The 24722-nt window shown below is 45.9% G+C and overlaps 2 protein-coding genes across 2 annotated transcripts; one reads left to right on the top strand and one right to left on the bottom strand.

Annotated features, from left to right (window-relative positions):
* On the top strand, positions 1-4687 carry LOC109731640 (uncharacterized). The gene is made up of 7 exons (XM_020290809.4): positions 1-318; positions 1174-1521; positions 1709-1936; positions 2022-2376; positions 2467-2591; positions 2718-2853; positions 4206-4687. The coding sequence occupies exons 2-7, from the start codon at positions 1178-1180 to the stop codon at positions 4443-4445; spliced, it is 1428 nt and encodes a 475-aa protein (XP_020146398.1). The 5' UTR covers positions 1-318; positions 1174-1177; the 3' UTR covers positions 4446-4687.
* An 842-nt stretch (positions 4688-5529) lies between these two features.
* LOC120963060 (uncharacterized) lies at positions 5530-8169 on the bottom strand. The gene is made up of 2 exons (XM_040387377.2): positions 7478-8169; positions 5530-5922 (listed from the first exon to the last, which is right to left on the bottom strand). The coding sequence occupies exons 1-2, from the start codon at positions 7996-7998 to the stop codon at positions 5676-5678; spliced, it is 768 nt and encodes a 255-aa protein (XP_040243311.1). The 5' UTR covers positions 7999-8169; the 3' UTR covers positions 5530-5675.
* Positions 8170-24722: the final 16553 nt, after the last annotated feature.

Genomic DNA, 24722 nt, shown 5'->3' with positions numbered 1-24722 from the left:
GCGGAGGACGCGACCGCGAGCTTTCTGTTAGTGCTAGTGCTCCCAGCTCCACGTCACAGGACCCCATCCGGGACGTCGGCTCCCGATCCGACGGCCCGGAGGGCCAACGAGCCGCTGTCCCGCCTCGTCCCCCCACCTGCTGCTCCCGTGCGTCTCCCTCTAAAACCCACGCGCTCCTCGTCCTGCACTCTCGTCTCGTGTTCCTCGGCATCTCCCTCCCTCCTTCCTCGGCCTTGGGTCTCACGCCCTCTCGTCAACCGCGGCGGCGGCGGCGGACAGCCTTCCTCTCCCCTCGGCGTCGGGTCTCCCGTCGGCCAGGTAAGGCCGCTTGCTAATGCCTCCTCGCCCTCCCGCTCCCGCCTGGATCTCCAGCCTGCAGTTTCAGAGTTTCAGATTCGGCCGTTGCTCGTTAGAGTTGCGATTTCGCATCGATTAGCCGCATGACGGGAGATGCCGCTGGTCCGGTGGTATGGCACAAGTGTTTACACGGCAGTGGTACTAGCTAAATTCATCTGGCATCCGGCCTTTTCTTCGTCGTCGGGATTGGAAAGGAAGGATCTAGGCCGACGATCATTGCGCACAGAGTAGGCATCATAACAATCTGAGTTGTTAGGTTTCCATTGGTGAGAGTTACAGTGGCTGACTCCTAGCTTTCTCCGATCAATTATTCGGTGTGTGATTCATCTCTGTATGTTACTGAGATGGACAGGAAAACGATTCAGATATTTGCGAATTATAGGCTTTATTTCGTGCTGATTGGTTCTAGCCAGCGGTTGCTCGTACGAGGCAGTGGGCATTTTGTTTCGCTCGCTCTATTTACTGTGATTTAGAATCATTATGATTATTTGATGTGGCGAACATAGAATCCTGCCTGCGCGTTTTGAAGCAAGACTCCTGAGATGATTTATACTGAACTCTGTTTGTGTTTTCTCTTGAATTATAAGCTTACTGTACCCTGAATATAAGGTGTTACAATGTTGGTAGCTTCACTTGTGTTCCAGTCAAATAGACCCTTCTTAACTTAAATCATAATCAATTGTTGCCTTTGCTTGTGGTGCTATATTAGTTCTACCAAGTTGAGGGTTTCGTGAAGTTCTCTAGTAGATTACTTCGTACTTTAGTTTTCTGTTTGCATCGAGAAACGTTGATTTATTTTTCTATTCGTCAACACAGGACCATGGCTGGCGGTTTTAGAGTGCTGCATCTTGTCAGGCCCTTCCTGGGTTTCTTACCGGAAGTACAGAGTGCTGATAGGAGAATTCCATTCAGAGAAAAACTCATCTACACCGTTATTTCTCTCTTCATTTTCCTAGTGTGCAGCCAGCTCCCGCTCTATGGCATCCATTCAACTACTGGAGCTGACCCTTTCTACTGGTTGCGTGCTATTCTTGCATCAAACCGCGGTACTGTTATGGAGCTGGGTATCACTCCAATTGTGACATCTGGGATGGTAATGCAACTTCTGGTAGGATCCAAGATCATTGAAGTTGACAACAGTGTGAGAGAGGATCGTGCACTTCTGTAAGTACTAAAATGGTAAAATCTCCTTGTTTCATACATGCTGATTGATTATGTTCCCATAATCTGATCAGTAAAAAGTCTAACATCTATTCAAGGAAAAACAAATGGAAGTAGTTAAAGATCCGTCACTATTGTTTCCTGTATCAGATGATGGCCCTCTGATGCATAATACCCTTTTCTTACTCAGGAATGGTGCACAAAAGTTGCTTGGTATCCTGATCGCTATTGGAGAAGCCGTGGCATATGTCTTGTCTGGAATGTATGGCAGTGTAAGCCAACTAGGAACAGGGAATGCTATTCTCATTATACTACAGCTTTTCTTTGCTGGCATCATTGTCATCTGTCTGGATGAACTTCTCCAGAAAGGATATGGTTTGGGTTCTGGCATATCTCTATTCATCGCTACCAACATCTGGTAACCTTACTGAGCTTAATTTCTCTTCTGTCATTCAAATATTGCTCAGTAATGTCTTGGCTCATGGTAAACTTGTGTCATACAGTGAGAATATCATCTGGAAGGCGTTTAGCCCCACAACCATCAACAGCGGACGTGGTGCTGAATTTGAAGGGGCTGTCATTGGATTGTTCCATCTGTTGATTACCCGAACTGATAAAGTCCGTGCTCTGCGGGAGGCTTTCTACCGCCAGAATCTTCCAAACGTGACCAACTTACTTGCTACTGTCCTGGTATTCCTCATTGTTATCTATTTCCAAGGCTTCCGTGTCGTGCTTCCAGTGAGATCAAGGAATGCCCGTGGGCAGCAAGGTTCATATCCAATTAAACTGTTCTACACATCGAATATGCCCATCATTCTGCACTCTGCGCTGATTACCAACCTTTACTTTATATCTCAGGTACTCACTTCGATCCCACTGCTTTTGTTCTAAATCATTGTATGTATGTGTCTATGTGAAAGTGCTAACACGTTTTTATTGCTATTGCAGCTTCTTTACAAGAAGTTCAGTGGCAACTTCCTGGTTAACCTTCTCGGTATATGGAAGGAATCTGAGTATTCAGGCCATTCTATTCCCGTTGGTGGTCTTGCATACTATGTAACTGCCCCATCAAGGTGGATAACTAGTTTTTTTTTTACATTAACACCTACCTGTTCTTATCATGCTTTTGGTATCTTTTACTCCGTCACAAAACACACTGTTCTTGATATAGTTATCTGAACATGTTGGGAACCGTGCAGTTTGGCTGATGTTGTCGCAAATCCATTCCATGCGCTGTTCTATGTGGTCTTCATGCTGTCAGCTTGCGCTCTCTTCTCAAAGACGTGGATTGAAGTTTCTGGTTCATCAGCGAGGGATGTTGCTAGGCAGCTCAAGGTAAATGCACTTTGTACATATAGCATATAGTTGCTAATTCTAGTTGCATATAGTTTTAATTATGTTTTGGCATATGTCCTACCCGTTAAACAGGTGGAAGTGAAGTTCTTTCATCTACTTCTTACTTTTACTGGCTCTGTTCCATTGTAAATTGTAGTTTGTACTCCCTCCGTTTCTAAATATAAGACCTTTTAGAGATTTCGATATAGACTACATAAGGAGCAAAATGAGTGAATCTACACTATAAAATGTGTCTATATACATCCGTATGTAGTCCGTATTGAAATCTCTAAAAGGTCTTATATTTAGAAACGGAGGAGTACAGTTTATTCAAAATGTCACTGATTGATGCCATTGTGCCATAGGATGCCACAAGAAATTACATACACAAGGCTGGCTTTTAGTCCTCTATGATGCAGGATCTGTATCTGTCATTTATTGTTTTTGTAAGATTGTGTCAGCAAATATTACTCCCTACGTCCAAAAAAACTTGTCCCTCAAATTGATGTATCTAGCATCAAATTAGTGATAGATACATCTATTTGAGAGACAAGATTGGGACAAGCTTTTTCGGACAGAGGGAGTATCATATATGGTACTGTATTACACTGTATTGTTCTGAAGTCTGAACAGTAACATGTTGTTTGGTAGGAGCACCATCTAGCTTTATCATACGATACATTTGAAGTACAGCAAATGAAGAATCTACAGCTGATTTTTTAGATAGATCGCTGCACCACTACCATTAGTCTTCAAGGGACTTTGTTTGCAAGAATATTTCTGAGGAACATTAGCTTACAATGCCATTAGTTTGTGTATCTAGTATTTTGGTACAATATCTGTTACCATTGTTATTTGCCTTCTGAGCTTAGAAGCTTCAGTCATATGCTAGGGGCATCTACTCCCTCCGTTCCTAAATATTTGTCTTTTTAGATATTTCAAATGGACTACCACATACGGATGTATATAAGACATATTTTAGAGTGTAGATTCACTCATTTTGCTCCGTATGTAGTCACTTGTTGAAATCTGTGGAAAGACAAATATTTAGGAATGGAGGGAGTATATATTATCTACTCCCTCCGATCCATATTACTAGTGTTAGATACATCCGTATCTAGACCAATCTAAGACAAGTACTTCCTCCTCAAAGAAATATAAGAACGTTTATAGATCACTAAAGTAATATGGATCGTTTAGTAATATGGATCGGAGGGAGTACCATTTGTAGCTAGAGTCTTAGTTAACTAAAACTGTTATGTGCACTGATCTACTGCTTATAGTTGGTTTTGCACATGAATAGTCACTACGCAAGAGCTACCCGAAATCTTCTAACTTTGGCAACTGAACAGGAACAACAAATGGTGATGCCAGGCCATCGCGAGTCAAACTTGGAGAGGGAGTTGAACAGATACATCCCCACTGCTGCTGCATTTGGAGGAGTGTGCATTGGCGCGCTGACTGTCCTGGCTGATTTCATGGGTGCAATTGGTTCAGGAACCGGTATACTGCTCGCTGTCACCATCATATACCAATACTTCGAGACGTTCGAGAAGGAAAGGGCGACCGAGCTTGGTTTCTTCGGCTTTTGATCAAGGACTGTAATATGGTGTTACTGCTAGCCGTGATACTGTCTGGGGACCTTGGATTTAGAAATTGTAGCAGAGTCTGCGTGTGTGTGTTTTGAGGAGCATGGTGGCATGTACATCGGCCAAGTGCAGCCATGGCCAATTAGCCACCATGTGTTTGTGTTCAGTGGTCTACTGAGTTTTGGTTATCTTAGTAACCTGATATGTTGCCGTTACTTTTGAAGTAAAATTGTACATTAGTTTTATTTGTTTTGTGGCAATCCTCCGTAGTCCATACCAACCTCTCTGAATTTGTCTGTTTCATATCTTGGTTAACTGCATCCGAGAATGGCTGCTCAGTAAAAATCGATATGCTAGTTGACTGAACATGATTCCAACTCGAAGTGTCATAGTGATGGACGCCTCCAAATTATTATTACTTGAAGTCCTGGTTTTTTTAAAGTCAAACCTGTTTAAATTTGACCATGTCTATAGAAACCAAATTATTATTATTTTTGAAATAAAAGGGGTTTCCCCGATTCCATTTCAGATTGAATGAAACCAAACAACGTTCAAAGCTACAATATCCAGTAATACAAGGACAAATTATAGTCCATTAATTGACTGACATCTTTGTGGACTTCTTGTACAGTCTCAGATTAAGAAAATTAAGCGACTGCACATGATTAAAACCATAGGAACTTCTTTTAGTACATCAACTAGTCATTTCTTTGTTTGAAGATAAAGCTAACTCAGGTAGACAAGAGGAAGTTCTCAAAGATAACAACAATGAAGCATCAGGTATCCTTGAATCAAAATGATCCGTTCTTAGTTAGTCTGTGTTCGTGGATCTGCTTGGATCAGATCTTCATTAGTTAGTGTTTGTGGATCAACAGGTTGGATCCTTCCGTTCTATTTTTCTCTTCATCGGTGACGATACAGTTGTTGTTTTGGTGTTGTTTTGGTGCGTTGGTTTCTTTGAGATCTTAGCACAACGACTTTTCAACTATCTACTGCAACAAGGTTTATCCGGATTCGGTGAAGAAGGGGCGATGATGGTGGCGCACCTTCGACTCTACGGACATGGATATAATTTCTATTACCTTTTGTGTTATTTGTACCGCCATAATGTTTGATGAATATATCAGAATATTTTCTGAAAAGGAAATACAATTTTAAAAGTTTAGGGCCTCGTTTTGCATTTCGTCCCGGGCTCCAAATTCCTAGAGACGGCCGTGGTCTGGACCTGACGACTCAGCATCCACCTCCAGCTTCGCCTGCAGCTGCAGCTGACTGCTCGCCGGCAGGGCCCGGTGTGTCGTCGTCGTTGATGTCATGGATGCTCGGCCGCTTGCACTCGTTGCGGCGTAGCTTCTCCTGCCTGATACTGTACTTTTGGTAGTGGCTCGCGATCTGGGACGCGTTCCTCGTCGGCACGAACTCCCGGGCCAGCTTCTGCCACTTGCCTACGCCGTGTTCTTTGATCCCCGCCAAGAACAGCCTGCGGATGCTCTGCTGAATCAGCATTGGTCGGGGGCTCGGGGCCGAGGTGGGTAATTCCCTCGTTTGATTCTTGTGCCAAGAATTCAAAATTAATGATAAAACAACATCTAAGAGTTCAAGCTAATTCAAATGGAAATGCAAAAAATCTCATGTCAGATTTAGGCCCTGCCCGAAGTCACTCCAGCTTCTAAAAATACGAGGAGCTATGAAGCATCTGTTTCCAGCTCCGTGCTTCTTTAACTCCGGCTCCGGGAGCGAAGTGGTGGAGTGGCGGGTCTCCAAACAGGGTCTTTAGGCATGGCAAATTAAACTTTTTTCATGGCTATATTGACGCAATGATGTCAAATTTAACTTGCAAGCACGTTATTTTCTTAAAAAAAATGAACTAGGACACCATGCTCGTTAACTAAACTTTTCATCCTCGACGAACATACTTTGCTATAAAAAAACGTTTGATTTGTCATGCTTAAAAATCCGACGTTAGTTGAATACTCAGGTCCAATTCAAAAGCAATTGCATACAACAAAAAAACTACGAAAACACTAACGCCCACACGTGTGGGCGTCTGGCAACTCGCCCACACGCATGTATCCTCGTTCAACCAATTCTGCACGAATCTTGGCACGTTCTAGCAGTTTTTGTGTGCCACGTAGGACTAAGCTGGTGTGTGTGCATTCATCCGGTCGCCCACACGTCCTTTTTCACCACACGGGAGGCTGGTGTGTGGGCGTTTAGCAATTCGCCCACACACCAGTTTTCACGCACGCAGAGGGGGCTGGTGTGTGGGCGTTTATCACTTCGCCCACACGCCCGTCTCCTCGCCCACACCCAAAGCTGGCAGTTGCCATATGTTTCTGCAGGGTACATGACAACTGTCCTAACTTTGCTTGTAAGCAGATGGCAACTCTCTTTCACCTGAGTTGCCATGTGTTTTTGCATGGTACATGGCAACTGCCCTAACGTGCACGTAAGCAGATGGCAACTGCCCTAGCATGCTTGTGAGCACATGACAACTCTCTCTTTTACCCGAACATGTTTTTTTGCCATGCCTTTTTGTAGTGCTACATGGCAACTGCCTAGTGTTAGTGGGTGGCAACTCCTAAAATTTTGAAATCATGGCAACTGCAGTAGACCAGACCATACATGTCAACTGCAGTTGAGCAACCATGGCAACTGTAGTTGTCCGACATGGCAACCGAAGTTCAGCGACATGACAACTACAGTTAAACGAACATGGACGAGGGTCTGGACCATGGCAACTGCGGGACGCGCGGTGACTGTCACGCGGGGCGTGTGGGACCACGAGGTACGAGGCCTGACGTACGGGGCGTGTGGGGGTTATCTATTTCGTCCACACGCACGTATATGAAAGGGATCGGGAGGAAAAAAAGAAGTGTGTGGGCATTACTTGTTTTGTCCACACGTAGATGTATGGGCTGTACATTTTGTGTGAGCGGACCCCCTAACGTCCACACATATGGCACTTATCGGCGTCAAAAACTAACAGGCAATTGCGAAATAGATTAGGTCTCGTAGCACGACCGGTTACGTACCTGTGCTCTTCTGGGGTCCATGGCACGGCCCTGTTTTTCTCGTGGGCAGAGTCCTTCGTTTTCCTTCCACGTTTCCGCGTCGTTCCCAGCATATCGCCGCCAGCCGAGCGCGCCGGTGCGGCAGCGCCCTCTCCATCCCCGGCCCCTGCCGGCGCCGCCTCGCCATTTGCCGGTGCGCCAGCATCCTCCTTTCCACCGGTCCGCTCACCATGGCCGACGGCGAGCACCGCCGGCTCGCCGCCGGTCAGCACATGTCCAGCAGCCTGCTGCGAATCCCACTCGGGCGGCGTCTCCACCCGTGGCGCCTCAAGCACGCGCCGCAGCTCGGCGACCACGGACTCGTGCCGCCGGCGCGCCTCGTCCGGAGTCTTGTCGCCGAGGTGCACGGCGATGCGATCCCATTGCGGGTACATGCGAGGGAGCAGCAGCTCCAGCAGCTTGTCCTGCTGCCGCGTCCAGCTGGTCGGCTCGGGCGCCGGCGGGTGCGAGTTAGTAGCTGGTGGTGGCGGGTCGCCGTGCATGGCTGAGGAGGCTGGCTGCCGGAACGCCGTCGTCAGTGCACGCGTGGTGTATGGAACTCGGTTGTAGGTTGGCGGCTTGTTTATATTTGTGCAAGTTAAAGCTTCTGGCGGCGGATGCGGACACCAGCGTTGTTAACCGTTTAGGCACGCAGTTTAGGGTTTCGAAGAAAAAAAAAACACGATTTTGGGATGAATCCGACCCAGCGGATCGATTCTTCTCTCTCGCCCGGTCTATCGCACCCGCCTCCAGAGCGAGGGTTCCCCGTCTGCACCGCCAGCACTACACGACTAAATTTGGTGTTTTTCACCCTTTTCTGAAAGTTAATGGAGATCTGACCTTAGTTTGTAAAAATTTCACGATCTGACTTTTTTGCTACCGCCAGAGTCCATGGCGGTAAGGTGTAACAACCTACTGTCAAGGACTTTGGCGGTAGGAAACATCTCTACCGCCAAACAGGCTGGCGATAGCCTGTACAACTCTATCGTCAAGGTGCCCGGCGGTAGGTGCGAGCATGCACTGTGTCTTATACTTAGGAAAATTTTCCGGTAGGGTGTGCAACCCTACCGCTAGGGACCTTGACGGTAGGCTGTTATACCCTACCACCTGGCGATAAGAAAACGGTCAGATCCCAAATTTTTTGCAAGACATGGTCAGATCTCAACCAAGTTTCGGAAAAAGGGTCAAAACAAGAAATTTAACCACACCTCCACCACCTCTCGCTTCTTCTCGAGCATCACCTCGCCCCGCCTCCAGCTTGCATGACTGCCCCCGCCTTGCTCCTGCTCCCCAGTCCCATAATCCCCCGTCCTCACTCTCACAAGGCTGAATGTCGATGATGAGAATTTCCTCCTCAAAGCTTTCACCCCGCTTTATAAAGCAGCCACACAATAAAGTACACGACCGAACTGATACAATATAGTGCGGAGACACACTTACAAAGCAGATAAAAACATGAAACTAGAACAAACCCAACACCAAGCCGGGGCTCGACCAAAGACACATGAGCACCACGTCAACGACCTCAAGATGGTGACGGCGCGAAGGGTCGCCGTTTGGTGAGTCTAACCACGAACTAGAGTTTTCATGGCGCTCTGGCGATGATGGAAAAGTGGCAGCGGATGATGGTGTATGAGGATGCGGCGTGAACGAAACGTGACTAGAACTCGAAACTCTAAAAGTTTAGACACTAAAACCAGCGACTGGACACACGATGCAACCAAAAATTCAACAAAACAAAAACTAAGTGGTAATGGCGAAAAGGCCCAGACTGTCTGGGATATGATGAACTAATCTAACTTTTTTGTGGCTTTTCTTGGACTCTCACTAGTAGAAAAATTTCCATTTGTCCCGGTTCATAAGGCCCATTTGTCCCGGTTCCGGAACCGGGACTAAAGGTTCGGTACTAAAGCCCAATACCTTTAGTCCCGGTTCACCTACGAACCAGGACAGATGGGTCTCCACGTGGCCGCTGCGGCTTGCCCAGGCAGGAGGGCCTGCTACCAACTGGGACCAAAAGGCATCCACGCGTCAGCAGCTCAGGGGCTGGGGTTTTTTTGAGGGGGTTGGGGTTGGGGGTTTTGTAGGGTTAATTTAGGGGTTTCATATATTGTGTTAGCTAGCTAATAGAGAGAAGTGTCCTCTCTTATCTCCATGCTTGGTCGACGCTACATATTATACGTATAGAGAGGACTCGACACGCTAGCTAGTAAGCAAATGAAGGAAACCATTAAGTACAGAAGATCGTCATGAACATATACAGGGAGAAGTGATCGACCTCTCCTTCTCTGAGAGATTGGTCGAACAACAAGTTTTCGTATATCTATCCGACGCTACTGGCTACATATATACAATATAAGATCTCTTACAATCCCCTAACATCTGAACTCAAGTTCCACATGGTATTCTCCGTCTTTATGGATGACGTGGTCAAGAAAGAATCCCGCCAATTCCTCTTGAATTGATCGTATGCGATCTTGTGGTAGGAGTTCATCCCGCATCTGAAACATCTAATTTGAAGAAGGGGGTCAATACATATATATGAATGAAACTCAAAAAAAATGATGGTAATAAAATAAAATTGTGAATATTATTGCTTACGCACTTCATATTGTTTTTTAGAGTAGCCCCGCTCACAGGTCGTGTGGCAGATGAACTCGCAAACGTAGTATCCATAGTAATTATTCCCGGGTTCCTGCCACAACCACTTTACAAGAAATAGAGGTCAATCAAACTGATAAGCAATCATGCTTAATGGTATTGTTGAAACTAGCTAGAGTCAATGGGAGATGCGCGGAACTAGCTAGTAGTACTTACTTTCAGGTGTGTAAATCGCAGCTCCCCCGGCAGTCCCGGAGCTTGTGTGGTGAACTTTTTCCAAACCCTGCCAGACAAAGAAAACAATTACTTGATATCAGGAAATGAACAAAGTTGCCGATATGGTGCGATAATGATCGATTGAACTTACTTCTCGAGCATTTTAGTCATGGTTGCATACTCCTCGGGGTCTTTTCGTCCCGAGTCTATGACGGTTACTAGTCCCTGCTCAAGCTTAATCTCTAGCAGAATAAAGTGGAAGCTACGCACGCATGCATAACTCATCAATTACATTACTATAACCTCGAGTAATAAGGGAAACCGAATATGCACAAGACAGTAACACTCACTTGAAGTTGTAAGGAAAGAGTATTTTATCTTTGTTTTGATTTTGAAGCAACGATCGTAGCAAGTTGGCCTCGGTTTGTTTGGCATCATATTTAACCGTCCATTCATCTATGAGATTTGTGTTAATGAACCCAATATCACCGATTTGTCTTTTCTTGCATTCGGCGATCTTCAATCTGCATAATATAGTGAGGATAATTATATATACATGCAATGAAAGAGCTGGGCTATATATAGAGACTTAATTATAGAAGTAGTACTTACAGACAGTAGCAAGTGACGATTATTTTATCGAGGGCCTTTTGATTGAAAAACTGGAAGAACTCCTCAAATGGAACAGACAACAGATCAATTCCAACGAGGTCGTGCTCCTCTTTAACTCTCAGCATCAAAGTATCCTTCCCAGACTTGCTGCAGGTGTCCATGTACCACTCATGGAATCTTCGCATCATCGTTGTTAGAGGAGGATGACCAGGTTTGACGAGAGGCTTCCCGTGCCGGTATTTGAATTCGTCCACCTCCATTGTATCAAAATGTGCATCGTCGGGCAGGTAATCTCCAGGATTGGTACCGGGTGAAGGAAATATGCCCTAGAGGTAATAATAAAGTTGTTATTTATATTTCCTTATATCATGATAAATGTTTATTTTTCATGCTAGAATTGTATTAACTGGAAACTTAGTACATGTGTGAATACATAGACAAACAGAGTGTCGCTAGTATGCCTCTACTTGACTAGCTCGTTGATCAAAGATGGTTAAGTTTCCTAGCCATAGACATGAGTTGTCATTTGATGAACGGGATCACATCATTAAAGAATGATGTGATTGACAAGACCCATCCGTTAGCTTAGCATTATGATCGGTTAGTTTATTGTTATTGCTTTCTTCATGACTTATACACGTTCGGACTATGAGATTATGCAACTCCCGAATACCGGAGGAACACTTAGTGTGCTATCAAACATCACAACATGTAATTGGGTGATTATAAAGATGCTCTACAGGTGTCTCCGATGGTGTTTGTTGAGTTGGCATAGATCGAGATTAGGATTTGTCACTCTGATTGTCGGAGAGATATCTCTGGGCCCTCTCGGTAATGCACATCACTATAATCCTTGCAAGCAATGGGACTAATGAGTTAGTTACGGGATGATGCATTACGGAACGAGTAAAGAGACTTGCCGGTAACGAGATCGAACTAGGTATGAAGATACCGGCTATCGAATCTCGGGCAAGTAACATACCGATGACAAAGGGAACAACGTATGTTGTTATGCGGTTTGACCGATAAAGATCTTCGTAGAATATGTAGGAGCCAATATGAGCATCTAGGTTCTGCTATTGGTTATTGACCGGAGAGGTGTCTCGGTCATGTCTACATAGTTCTCGAACCTGTAGGCTCCGCACACTTAACGTTCGATGACGATTGGTATTATGAGTTTATGTAATTTGATGTACCGAAGGTTGTTCGGAGTCCCGGATGAGACCACGGACATGGCGAGGAGTCTCGAAATAGTCGAGACATAAAGATTGATATATTGGACCATGTTGTTCGAACACCAGAAGTGTTCTGGAGAGTTTCGGATAAAACCGGAGTGCCGGAGGGTTACCGGAACGCCCCCCGGGAAGTTAATGGGCCACCATGGGCCTTAGAGGAAAGAGCGCCGGCCAGGAGGTGGCGCACGCCCCCCAGTCCGAATTGGACAAGGGGCAGGGGCGGCGCCCCCCTCCTTCCTTCTCTCCCCTTCCTCCTTCCTTCCCCTCCTTGTTGGACTAGGAAAGGGGGGAACCTACTCCTAGTAGGAGTAGGATTCCCCCCTTGGGCATGCCCCTTGAGGCCGGCCGGCTCCCTCCTCCCCTCCTTTATATACGGGGGAGGGGGCACCCCATAAACACACAAGTTGATTGTTTAGCCGTGTGCGGTGCCCCCCTCCATAGATTTCCACCTTGGTCATATCGTTGTAGTGCTTAGGCGAAGCCCATGCGTTGGTAACTTCATCATCACCATCATCACATCGTCGTGCTGACGAAACTCTCCCTCGGCCTCAGCTGGATCAAGAGTTCGAGGGACGTCACCGAGATGAATGTGTGCAGATCGCGGAGGTGCCGCGCGTACGGTACTTGATCGGTTGGATCGCGAAGACGTTCGACTACATCAACCGCGGTACTTAACGCTTCCGCTTTCGGTCTACGAGGGTACGTGGACACACTCTCCTACTCGTTGCTATGCATCACATAGATAGATCTTTCGTGATCGTAGGTAAATTTTTTGAAATACTGCGTTCCCCAACAGTGGCATCCGAGCCAGGTCTATGCGTAGATGTTATATGCATGAGTAGAACACAAAGAGTTGTGGGCGATAATAGTCATACTGCTTACCAGCATGTCATACTTTGATTCTGTGGTATTGTTGGATGAAGCAGTCTAGACCGACATTACATGACCATGTTCATGAGACTGGTTCTACCGCTGTGCTTTGCACACAGGTGGCTAGTGGGTGTCTGTTTCTCCAACTTTAGTTGAATCGAGTGTGACTACGCCCGGTCCTTGTTGAAGGTTAAAACATCACACTTGACGAAAAATCGTTGTGGTTTTGATGCGTAGGTAAGAACGGTTCTTGCTAAGCCCGTAGCAGCCACGTAAAACTTGCAACAACAAAGTAGAGGACGTCTAACTTGTTTTTGCAGGGCATGTTGTGATGTGATATGGTCAAGACGTGATGATATATAAAGTGTTGTATGACATGATCATGTTTTGTAAAAGTTATCGGCAACTGGCAGGAGCCTTATGGTTGTCGCTTTATTGTATGAAATGCAATCGCCATGTAATTGCTTTACTTTATCACTAAGCGGTAGTGATAGTCATAGAAGCAATAGTTGGCGAGACAACAACGATGCTTCGATGGATATCAAGGTGTCAAGCCGGTGACGATGGTGATCATGACGGTGCTTTGGAGATGGAGATCAAAGGCACAAGATGATGATGGCCATATCATATCACTTATATTGATTGCATGTGATGTTTATCCTTTATGCATCTTATTTTGCTTAGTTCGGCGGTAGCATTATAAGATGATCTCTCACTAAATTTCAAGGTACAAGTGTTCTCCCTGAGTATGCACCGTTGCTACAGTTCGTCGTGCCGAGACATCATGTGATGATCGGGTGTGATAAGCTCCATGTTCACATACAACGGGTGCAAGCCAGTTTTGCACACGCAGAATACTCGGGTTAAACTTGACGAGCCTAGCATATGCAGATATGGCCTCGGAACACTGATACCGAAAGGTCAAGCGTGAATCATATAGTAGATATGATCAACATAGTGATGTCCACCATTGAAAACTACTCCATCTCACGTGATGATCAGACATGGTTTAGTTCATTTGGATCACGTGATCACTTAGATGATTAGAGGGATGTCTATCTAAGTGGGAGTTCTTAAGTAATATGATTAATTCAACTTTAATTTATCATGAACTTAGTACCTGATAGTATTTTGCATGTCTATGTTGTTGTAGATCAATGGCCCGTGCTACTGTTCCTTTGAATTTTAATGCATTCCTAGAGAAAGCTAAGTTGAAAGATGACGGTAGCAACTACACAGACTGGGTCCGTAACTTGAGGATTATCCTCATTGCTGCACAGAAGAATTACGTCCTAGAAGCACCGCTAGGTGCAAGACTCACTGCAGGAGCAACGCCAGACGTTGTGAACGCCTGGTAGAGCAAAGCTGATGACTACTCGATAGTTCAGTGTGCCATGCTTTACGGCTTAGAAGCGGGACTTCAATGACGTTTTGAACGTCATGCAACATATGAGATGTTTCAGGAGTTGAAGTTAATATTTCAAGCAAATGCACGTATTGAGAGATTTGAAGTCTCCAATAAGTTCTACAGCTGTAAAATGGAGGAGAATAGTTGTGTCAGTGAACATATACTCAAAATGTCTAGGTATCTTAATCACTTGACTCAGCTGGGAGTTAATCTTTCGGTTGATAGTGTCATTGACAGAGTTCTTCAATCCCTGCCACCAAGCTACAAAAGCTTTGTGATGAACTATAATATGCAAGGGATGGATAAGACAATTCCCGAGCTCTTCGCAATGCTAAAGGCTGCGGAGGTAGAAATCAAGAAGGAGCATCAAGTGTTGATGGTCAACAAGACCACCAGTTTCAAGAAGAAGGGTAAAGGGAAGAAGGGGAACTTCAAGAAGAACGGCAAGCAAGTTGCTGCTCAAGTGAAGAAGCCCAAGTCTGGACCTAAGCCTGAGACTGAGTGCTTCTACTTCAAAGGGACTGGTCACTGGAAGCGGAACTGCCCCAAGTATTTGGCGGATAAGAAGGATGGCAAAGTAAACAAAGGTATATGTGATATACATGTTATTGATGTGTACCTTACTAATGCTCGCAGTAGTGCATGGGTATTTGATACTGGTTCTGTTGCTCATATTTGCAACTCGAAACTGGGACTACGGATTAAACGAAGATTGGCTAAGGACGAGGTGACGATGTGCGTGGGAAATGGTTCCAAAGTCGATGTGATCGCCATCGGCACGCTACCTCTACATCTACCTTCGGGATTAGTTTTAGACCTGAATAATTGTTATTTGGTGCCAGCGTTAAGCATTAACATTATATCTGGATCTTGTTTGATGCGATACCGTTATTCATTTAAATCAGAGAATAATGGTTGTTCTATTTATATGAGTAATATCTTTTATGGTCATGCACCCTTGATGAGTGGTCTATTTTTATTGAATCTCGATAGTAGTGACACACATATTCATAGTATTGAAGCCAAAAGATATAAGTTTAATAATGATAGTGCAACTTATTTGTGGCACTGCCGTTTAGGTCATATTGGTGTAAAGCGCATGAAGAAACTCCATACTGATGGGATTTTGGAATCAGTTGATTATGAATCACGTGATGCTTGCGAACCATGCCTCATGGGCAAGATTACTAAGACTCCGTTCTCCAGAACTACAGAGCGAGCAACAGACTTGTTGGAAATAATACATACTGATGTATGCGGTCCGATGAGTGTTGAGGCTCGCAGCGGGTATCGTTATTTTCTGACCTTCACAGATGATTTGAGCAGATATGGGTAGATCTACTTGATGAAACATAAGTCTGAAACATTTGAAAAGTTCAAAGAATTTCAGAGTGAAGTGGAAAATCATCGTAATAAGAAAATAAAATTTCTACGATCTGATCGTGGGGGGGAATATTTGAGTTACGAGTTTGGTCTTCATTTGGAACAATGCGGAATAGTTTCGCAACTCACGCCACTTGGAACACCACAACGCAATGGTGTGTCCGAACGTCGTAACCGCACTTTATTAGATATGGTGCGATCTATGATGTCTCTTACTGATTTACCGCTATCATTTTGGGGTTATGCTTTAGAGACGGCTGCATTCACGTTAAATAGGGCACCATCTAAATCCGTTGAGACGACACCATATGAACTGTGGTTTGGCAAGAAACCCAAGTTGTCGTTTCTTAAAGTTTGGGGCTGCGATGCTTATGTGAAAAAACTTCAACCTGATAAGCTCGAACCCAAATCGGACAAATGTGTCTTCATAGGATACCCAAAGGAGACTGTTGGGTACACCTTCTATCACAGATCCGAAGGCAAGATATTCGTTGCTAAGAATGGATCCTTTCTAGAGAAGGAGTTTCTCTCGAAAGAAGTGAGTGGGAGGAAAGTAGAACTTGATGAGGTAACTATACCTGCTCCCTTATTGGAAAGTAGTTCATCACAGAAATCAGTTCCTGTGATTCCTACACCAATTAGTGATGAAGCTAATGATGATGATCATATAACTTCAGATCAAGTTACTACCGAACCTCGTAGGTCAAGCAGAGTAAGATCCGCACCAGAGTGGTACGGTAATCCTGTTCTGGAGGTCATGTTACTTGACCATGACGAACCTACGAACTATGAGGAAGCGATGATGAGCCCAGATTCCGCGGAATGGCTTGAGGCCATGAAATTTGAGATGGGATCCATGTATGTGAACAAAGTGTGGACTTTGGTTGACTTGCCCGATGATTGGCAAGCCATAGAGAATAAATGGATCTTCAAGAAGAAGACTAACGCTGACGGTAATGTTACTGTCTACAAAGCTCGACTTGGTGCGAAAGGTTTTCGACAAGTTCAAGGAGTTGACTACGATGAGACCTTCTCACCCGTAGCGATGCTTAAGTCCGTCCGAATCATGTTAGCAATTGCCGCATTTTATGATTATGAAATTTGGCAAATAGATGTCAAAACTGCATTCCTGAATGGATTTCTGGAAGAAAAGTTGTATATGATGCAACCCGAAGGATTTATCGATCCAAAGGATGCTAACAAAGTGTGCAAGCTCTAGAGATCCATTTATGGAATGGTGCAAGCATCTGGGAGTTGGAATAAACGTTTTGATAGTGTGATCAAAGCATATGGTTTTATACTGACTTTTGGAGAAGCCTGTATTTACAAGAAAGTGAGTGGGAGCTCTGTAGCATTTCTAATATTATATGTGGATGACATATTGTTGATTGGAAATGATGTAGAATTTCTGGATAGCATAAAATAATATTTGAATAAAAGTTTTTCTATGAAAGACCTCAGTGAAGCTGCTTATATATTGGGCATCAAGATCTATAGAGATAGATCAAGACGCTTAATTGGACTTTCACAAAGCACATACCTTGATAAAGTTTTGAAGAAGTTCAAAATGGATCAAGCAAAGAAAGGGTTCTTGCATGTGTTACAAGGTGTGAAGTTGAGTCAGACTCAATGCCCGACCACTGCAGAAGATAGAGAGAAAATGAAAGTCATTCCCTATGCTTCAGCCATAGGTTCTATCATGTATGCAATGTTGTGTACTAGACCTGATGTGTGCCTTGCTATTAATTTAGCAGGGAGGTACCAAAGTAATCCAGGAGTGGATCATTGGACAGCGGTCGAGAACATCCTGAAATACCTGAAGAGGACTAAGGATATGTTTCTCATTTATGGAGGTGACAAAGAGCTTGTCGTAAATGGTTACGTTGATGCAAGCTTTGACACTTATCCGGATGATTCTAAGTCACAAACCGGATACGTATTTATATTGAACGGTGGAGCTGTCAGTTGGTGCAGTTTGATACGTCCATTTTGCATCATGCTTTTATATCGATATTTATTGCATTATGGGTTGTTATTACACGTTATGTCACAATACTTATGCCTATTCTCTCTTATTTTACAAGGTTTACATGAAGAGGGAGAATGCCGGCAGCTGGAATTTTGGGCTGGAAAAGGAGCAAATATTAGAGACCTATTCTGCACAGCTCCAAAAGTCTTGAAACTTCACGAAAGTCATTTTTGGAATTAATAAAAAATACTGAGCGAAGAAACTACCAGAGGGGGGCCACACCCTGGCCACGAGGGTGGGAGGCGCGCCCTACCCCCTGGGCGCGCTCCCTGCCTCATGGGCCCCCTGGCGGGCCTCCGGTGCCCATCTTCTGCTATATGAAGTCTTTCGTCCGAGAAAAAAATCACAAGCAAGCTTTCAGGAAGAAACTCCGCCGCCACGAGGCGGAACCTTGGTGGAACCAATCTAGGGCTCCAGCAGAGCTGTTCTGCCGGGGAAACTCCCCTCCAAGAGGGGGAAATCATCGTCATCGTCATCACCAACGATCCTCTCATCGGGAGGGGGTCAATCTTCATCAACATCTTCACCAGCACCATCTCCTCTCAAACCCTAGTTCATGTCTTGTATCCAATCTTTGTCCCAAAGCCTCAGATTGGTACCTGTAGGTTGCTAGTAGTGTTGATTACTCCTTGTAGTTGATGCTAGTTGGTTTATTTGGTGGAAGATCATATGTTCAGATCCATTATGCATATTAATACCCCTCTGATTATGAACATGAATATGCTTTGCGAGTGGTTACGTTTGTTCCTGAGGACATGGGAGAAGTCTTGCTATTAGTAGTCATGTGAATTTGGTATTCGTTTGATATTTTGATGAGATGTATGTTGTCTTTCCTCTAGTGGTGTTATGTGAACGTCGACTACATGACACTTCACCATTCTTTGGGCCTAGTGGAAGGCATTGGGAAGTAATAAGTAGATGATGGGTTGCAAGAGTGATAGAAGCTTAAACCCTAGTTTATGCGTTGCTTCGTAAGGGGCTGATTTGGATCCATATGTTTCATGCTATGGTTAGGTTTACCTTAATACTTCTTTTGTAGTTGCAGATGCTTGCAATAGGAGTTAATCATAAGTGGGATGCTTGTCCAAGTAAGGACAGCACCCAAGCACCGATCCACCCACATATCAAATTATCAAAGTACCAAACGCGAATCATATGAACGTTATGAAAACTAGCTTGACGATAATTCCCATGTGTCCTCGGGAGCGCTTTTCTCTATATAAGAGTTTGTCCAGGCTTGTCCTTTGCTACAAAAAGGATTGGGCCACCTTGCTGCACTTTATTTACACTTGTTACTTGGTACCCGTTACAAATTACCTTATCACAAAACTATCTGTTACATATAATTTCAGTGCTTGCAGAGAATACCTTGCTGAAAACCACTTATCATTTCCTTCTGCTCCTCGTTGGGTTCGACACTCTTACTTATTGAAAGGACTACGATAGATCCCCTATACTTGTAGGTCATCACAGTTCTAAGCAAAGCGTCATGGCGGGATCTACGTGTGAAGCGGAGTACATAGCTGCTTCGGAAGCAACAAATGAAGGAGTCTGTATGAAGGAGTTCATATCCGATCTAGGTGTCATACCTAGTGCATCGGGTCCAACGAAAATCTTTTGTGACAATACTGGTGCAATGCCTTGGCAAAGGAATCCAGATTTCACAAGAGAACCAAGCACATCAAGAGACGCTTCAATTCCATCCACGATCAAGTCAAGGAGGGAGACACAGAGATTTGGAAGATACATACGGATTTGAATGTTGAAGACCCGCTGACTAAGCCTCTCTCAGGAGCAAAACATGATCAGCACCAAGACTCCATGGGTGTTAGAATCATACCTATGTAATCTCGATTATTGACTCTAGTGCAAGTGGGAGACTGAAGGAAATATACCCTAGAGGCAATAATAAAGTTGTTATTTATATTTCCTTATATCATGATAAATGTTTATTATTCATGCTAGAATTGTATTAACCGGAAACTTAGTAAATGCGTGAATACATAGACAAACAGAGTGTCACTAGTATGTCTCGACTTGACTAGCTCATTGATCAAAGATGGTTAAGTTTCCTGGCCATAGACATGAGTTGTCATTTGATGAACGGGATCACATCATTAGAGAATGATGTGATTGACAAGACCCATCTGTTAGCTTAGCATTATGATCGTTTTGTTTATTGCTATTGCTTTCTTCATGACTTATACATGTTCCTATGACTATGAGATTATGCAACTCCCGAATACCGGAGGAACACTTAGTGTGCTATCAAACGTCACAACGTAACTGGGTGATTATAATGATGCTCTACAGGTATCTCCAATGATGCTCTACCGGAGGATTTGTCACTCCGATTGTCGGAGAGGTATCTCTAGGCCCTCTCGGTAATGCACATCACTATAAGCCTTGCAAGCAATGTGACTAATGAGTTAGTTACGGGATGATGCATTACGGAACGAGTAAAGAGACTTGCCGGTAACGAGATTGAACTAGGTATGAAGATACCGACGATCGAATCTCGGGCAAGTAACATACCGATGACAAAGGGAACAACGTATGTTGTTATGCGGTTTGACCGATAAAGATCTTCGTAGAATATGTCGGAGCCAATATGAGCATCCAGGTTCCGCTATTGGTTATTGACCGGAGAGGTGTCTCGGCCATGTCTACATAGTTCTCGAACCCGTAGGGTCCGCACGCTCAACGTTCGATGACGATTGGTATTATGAGTTTATGTGATTTGATGTACCGAAGGTTGTTCGGAGTCCCGGATGAGATCCCGGACATGACGAGGAGTCTCGAAATGGTCGAGACATAAAGATTGATATATTGGACCATGTTGTTCGGACACCGGAAGTGTTCCGGAGAGTTTCAGATAAAACCGGAGTGCCGGAGGGTTACCGAAAGCCCCCCGGGATGTTAATGGGCCACCATGGGCCTTAGAGGAGAGAGGGCCGGCCAGGAGGTGGCGCGCGCCCCACCAGTCCGAATTGGACAAGGGGAGGGGGCGGCGCCCTCCTCCTTCCTTCTCTCCCCTTCCTCCTTCCTTCCCCTCCTTGTTGGACTAGGAAAGGGGGAATCCTACTCCCTAGTAGGAGTAGGATTCCCCCCCTTGGGCGCGCCCCTTGAGGCCGGCCGGCCCCCTCCTCCCCTCCTTTATATACGGGGGAGGGGCACCCCATAGACACACAAGTTGATTGTTTAGCCGTGTGCGGTGCCCCCCTCCACAGATGCCCACCTCGGTCATATCGTTGTAGTGCTTAGGTGAAGCCCATGCGTCGGTAACTTCATCATCACCGTCATCACGCTGTTGTTCTGACGAAACTCTCCCTCGACCTCAGCTGGATCAAGAGTTCGAGGGACATCACCGAGCTAAACGTGTGCAGATCGCGGAGGTGCCGTGCATTCGGTAATTGACCGGTTGGATCGCGAAGACGTTCGACTACATCAACCGCGTTACTTAACGCTTCCGCTTTCGGTCTACGAGGGTACATGGACACACTCTCCTGCTCGTTGCTATGCATCACATAGATAGATCTTGTGTGATCGTAGGTAAATTTTTTGAAATACTGCGTTCCCCAACACTGGGCACCATCCCCGGATGGTTAGCGACGATATCGCTAGGCACCTTGAGCGGGGGGCACGATTGGTCCGCTTGTTCGCCGAGCTGGGGAATTTTTTCCCACTTCTTCGTTCTGCTAAGCTTCAGTCACTGCAAGTACTTCCCGACTGGGACGCTTCCTTATATGACCTTTCAATAATGCAACCATAGTTGGTTTGCGGCGGAGACGGTGGTGGTCGCTTCAGGGCATCCAAAGTGCGCTGAACTTTCGCCGGATCTATCTTCTCCTCCGGAGGTGGATGTTTCTTTGCAAAAAAGTCCTTCACATAGGCTTGACAGATCTCCGCGTTTTCCTCCTCGGTCATCTCATATGGTAACTTCTCTAGAGGCTTGAGAGATGGACTGAATCTGTATTGCCTCCCGCCTCTGGCTGTACTGCTAGACGCCGGAGTAGCCGGAGCGGCTGCGGCTAACTTCTTTTGTTGCTTACGAGGCGGAGAAGAAGGAGGCGGAGGGATACGACGCGCTAGAGCAGCCGGAGCGGCGGCGGCTGTCTTCCGCTGTTGCTGATGAGGCGGAGGAGGAGGCGGGCTGCTCGAACATGCCGGCACAGGCGGAGAAGGAGGTGGAGTGGCCTGATCACTCGCCGGAGGAGGAGGCGGAGGAGGAGGCGGAGTGCCCTGACTCGCCGGAGGAGGAGGAGGAGGAGGCGTCTAGTTCGGAAGGTTGATGAGCTCCTTCTGCCATAGACATGGAGTCTTCAGAGCAAGACCCAGATGAGTCTCCCTTCACCGGTAGGGTGGTCAAGCTCGAGCTCCTCAAATCCCTTCATTATTTCATCGACCATCACAACAGCATAGACTTGTGGAATCGGAAGGCAGTGAAAAGTTGCGCCGGGTTCAGGAGGTGCAACAGAGCCGACAGCCGCCTTGAATTTGAGGCTCTGCCATTGCGCCATAAGGTGGCAATCTTGAGCCTCCGTGATAGCATCCACGGGGTAGCTGGGAGCCGTGAAGTCAGGCTGCTGAAGGAGCTCGGTGGAAGCCACACTGCTTCTCCGCTGAGATGGCGGGGTAGCTCCGGCAGGTCGCTGGCTCTGAACTGCTTGTTCCTCTAGCGCTCGTACCCTTGGATTCAGCTTCTGTAGTTCGGTCTGCTCCACTTTCCTCTTCCTCTCCCGGGTTCTGTAACCGCCTGCGTCAGGAAACCCAACCTTCCACGCAACGGAGCCTGCCGTGCCTCGTGTTCGTCCAGGGTGCTCAGGATTGCCGAGGGCCTGTGTGAGCTTGTCGTTCTCTCTGTCGGGAACGAACGTCCCTTGCTGTGCTGTGGCAACATACTTCTGAAGCTTCTTGACCGGTATTTCCAGTTGCCGGTCCGTCCAACGGCACTTCCCTGTTTCAGGGTCCAAGGTTCCCCCAACCCCGAAGAACCAAGTCCTTGAACGGTCTGGCCAGTTCAATGTCTCTGGTTCGACCCCTTTATCAAGCAGGTCCTTCTCAGCCTTGTCCCACAACGTCCGGGCTTTGAGGTAGCCACCTGACCCCGTGCGATGGTGATGCTCCTTCTTTGCAGCATTTATCTTGTTTGTCACTGACACCTTCTTACTCTTCTCCGATGTCTTGTAGGCCACAAATGCGGGCCAGTGATCTCTTATCTTCTCAAATCGGCCGGTGAATTCTGGAGTCTTCCCTTTGTCGACAAACGTTGATTTCAACTTAGTCTTCCACCTCCTGAATAGATCTGCCATCTTTTTAAGAGCATGAGCCTTGACCAATGGCTCTATAACTGGCTTATCCGGATCCTCCTGTGGCGGTAGGGTGAAATTTGCCTTCAGCGCGGTCCAAAGATCATCTTTCTGTCTATCGTTGACATAAGACACTTGAAGGTCTTCGCTCTTAGGCTTATTCCATTGGTGGATGCTGATCGGGATCATGTCCCTAACAAGAACCCCGCACTGAGCAGAAAATGCTTCCTTGGTCCGGCTGGGTTCAATCAGTTGGCCATCGGCCTTGATTGCTATGATCATGAACCTTTCATCCTGGCGCAACCTTTTCTTCGGGCCTCGTCTCGTTACCAAAGTTTGGCTCGATCCGGAGGGCTAGAAAAGAAGAAAGAAGAGAGTTAATATGTGTACATACCAAAACAATTAATGCATCAATTCGCTAGTCAACACAGGCTTAATTAATATATATACCTGGTCGGACTCCGTTCGGTCACCGTCATCACGGTCTCCTTCTTCCACCAGCATTCGGTCACCGGAGCCATCATGATCATGTCCTTCCTCCTCCATTGTTCGATCACCGGAGCCTGCTTCACACTCTCCTTCCAAACCATTGGTGTCGTTGAGATACGACAAGACATCACCTCCGCCGTGGATTATGTCCCCCAACAACTGTTCTGCTTCCAAGTCTTGGTGCTCCATAGTTTCTGCAAATATTACAACATGGCAATTAATATACAAACATGACAGATGGATATATTAGTGGCAACGTAGACCTAGGTAGCTAATCACAACAAGGAATCATGTTAGTGGCCTCGATGTTTCTAGGGTCTGGGGTGGCCTCGACAACGCTTCTAGGGTTTGGGGTGGCCTCTGACGGTGTCCTGGACTAGGGGGTACTCACCACGTTGTCTCCCGACCAGCTGGATCGGGCCGAGGACCCCCATGGCCGATCACTACTGGGCCAGTTCGGGCCGCCCATGTCGCATACAAGGAGGATTCCGCAATACTTGGCGCACAAGACAGGGACTCCTCTAAACCCTAGGCCTACGGTGCATATATAAACTAAGACCAGGCTAGTCAATGGATAATCGAATATTCATTAGAACAATCTTGTGGTAGATACATGTACTCTGTACTACACCTCATATGAATACAATCAAAAGCAGGACGTAGGGTTTTACCTCCATCAAGAGGGCCCGAACCTGGGTAAAATCCCGTGTCCATGTTACCATCACTCCAAGACGCCTAGCTTAGGACCCCTACTACGAGATATGCCGGATATAGAATCGACATTGGTGTTTTCATTGAGAGCCTGCTGAGTGTTGCCGAGGTTTGATGGGAATCTAGATCAACGATCAGGTGATATTTTTTCAATATAATCTGCTTCATGTAAATTATCTCTTTTGCAAAATTGTTGTTGCCGGGTTATGATTGTCTGTCGGGGATATACCCCGCGGTATGACCCGACCGGAGTTATAACCCGGCTGGGACTTGGTAAACCGGCAGAGAGTTAAGACAGATGGTTAAGGCAGACATTTAAGACAGATAGTTAAGACAGATGGTAATGTAACCCGGCAGACAGTCA

Source organism: Aegilops tauschii, chromosome 4, assembly GCF_002575655.3.
Source record: "Aegilops tauschii subsp. strangulata cultivar AL8/78 chromosome 4, Aet v6.0, whole genome shotgun sequence".
Lineage (NCBI taxonomy): Eukaryota > Viridiplantae > Streptophyta > Magnoliopsida > Poales > Poaceae > Aegilops > Aegilops tauschii.
The sequence above is the reverse complement of the archived record's forward strand: the minus strand, read 5'-3'. Positions and strand labels throughout refer to the sequence as shown.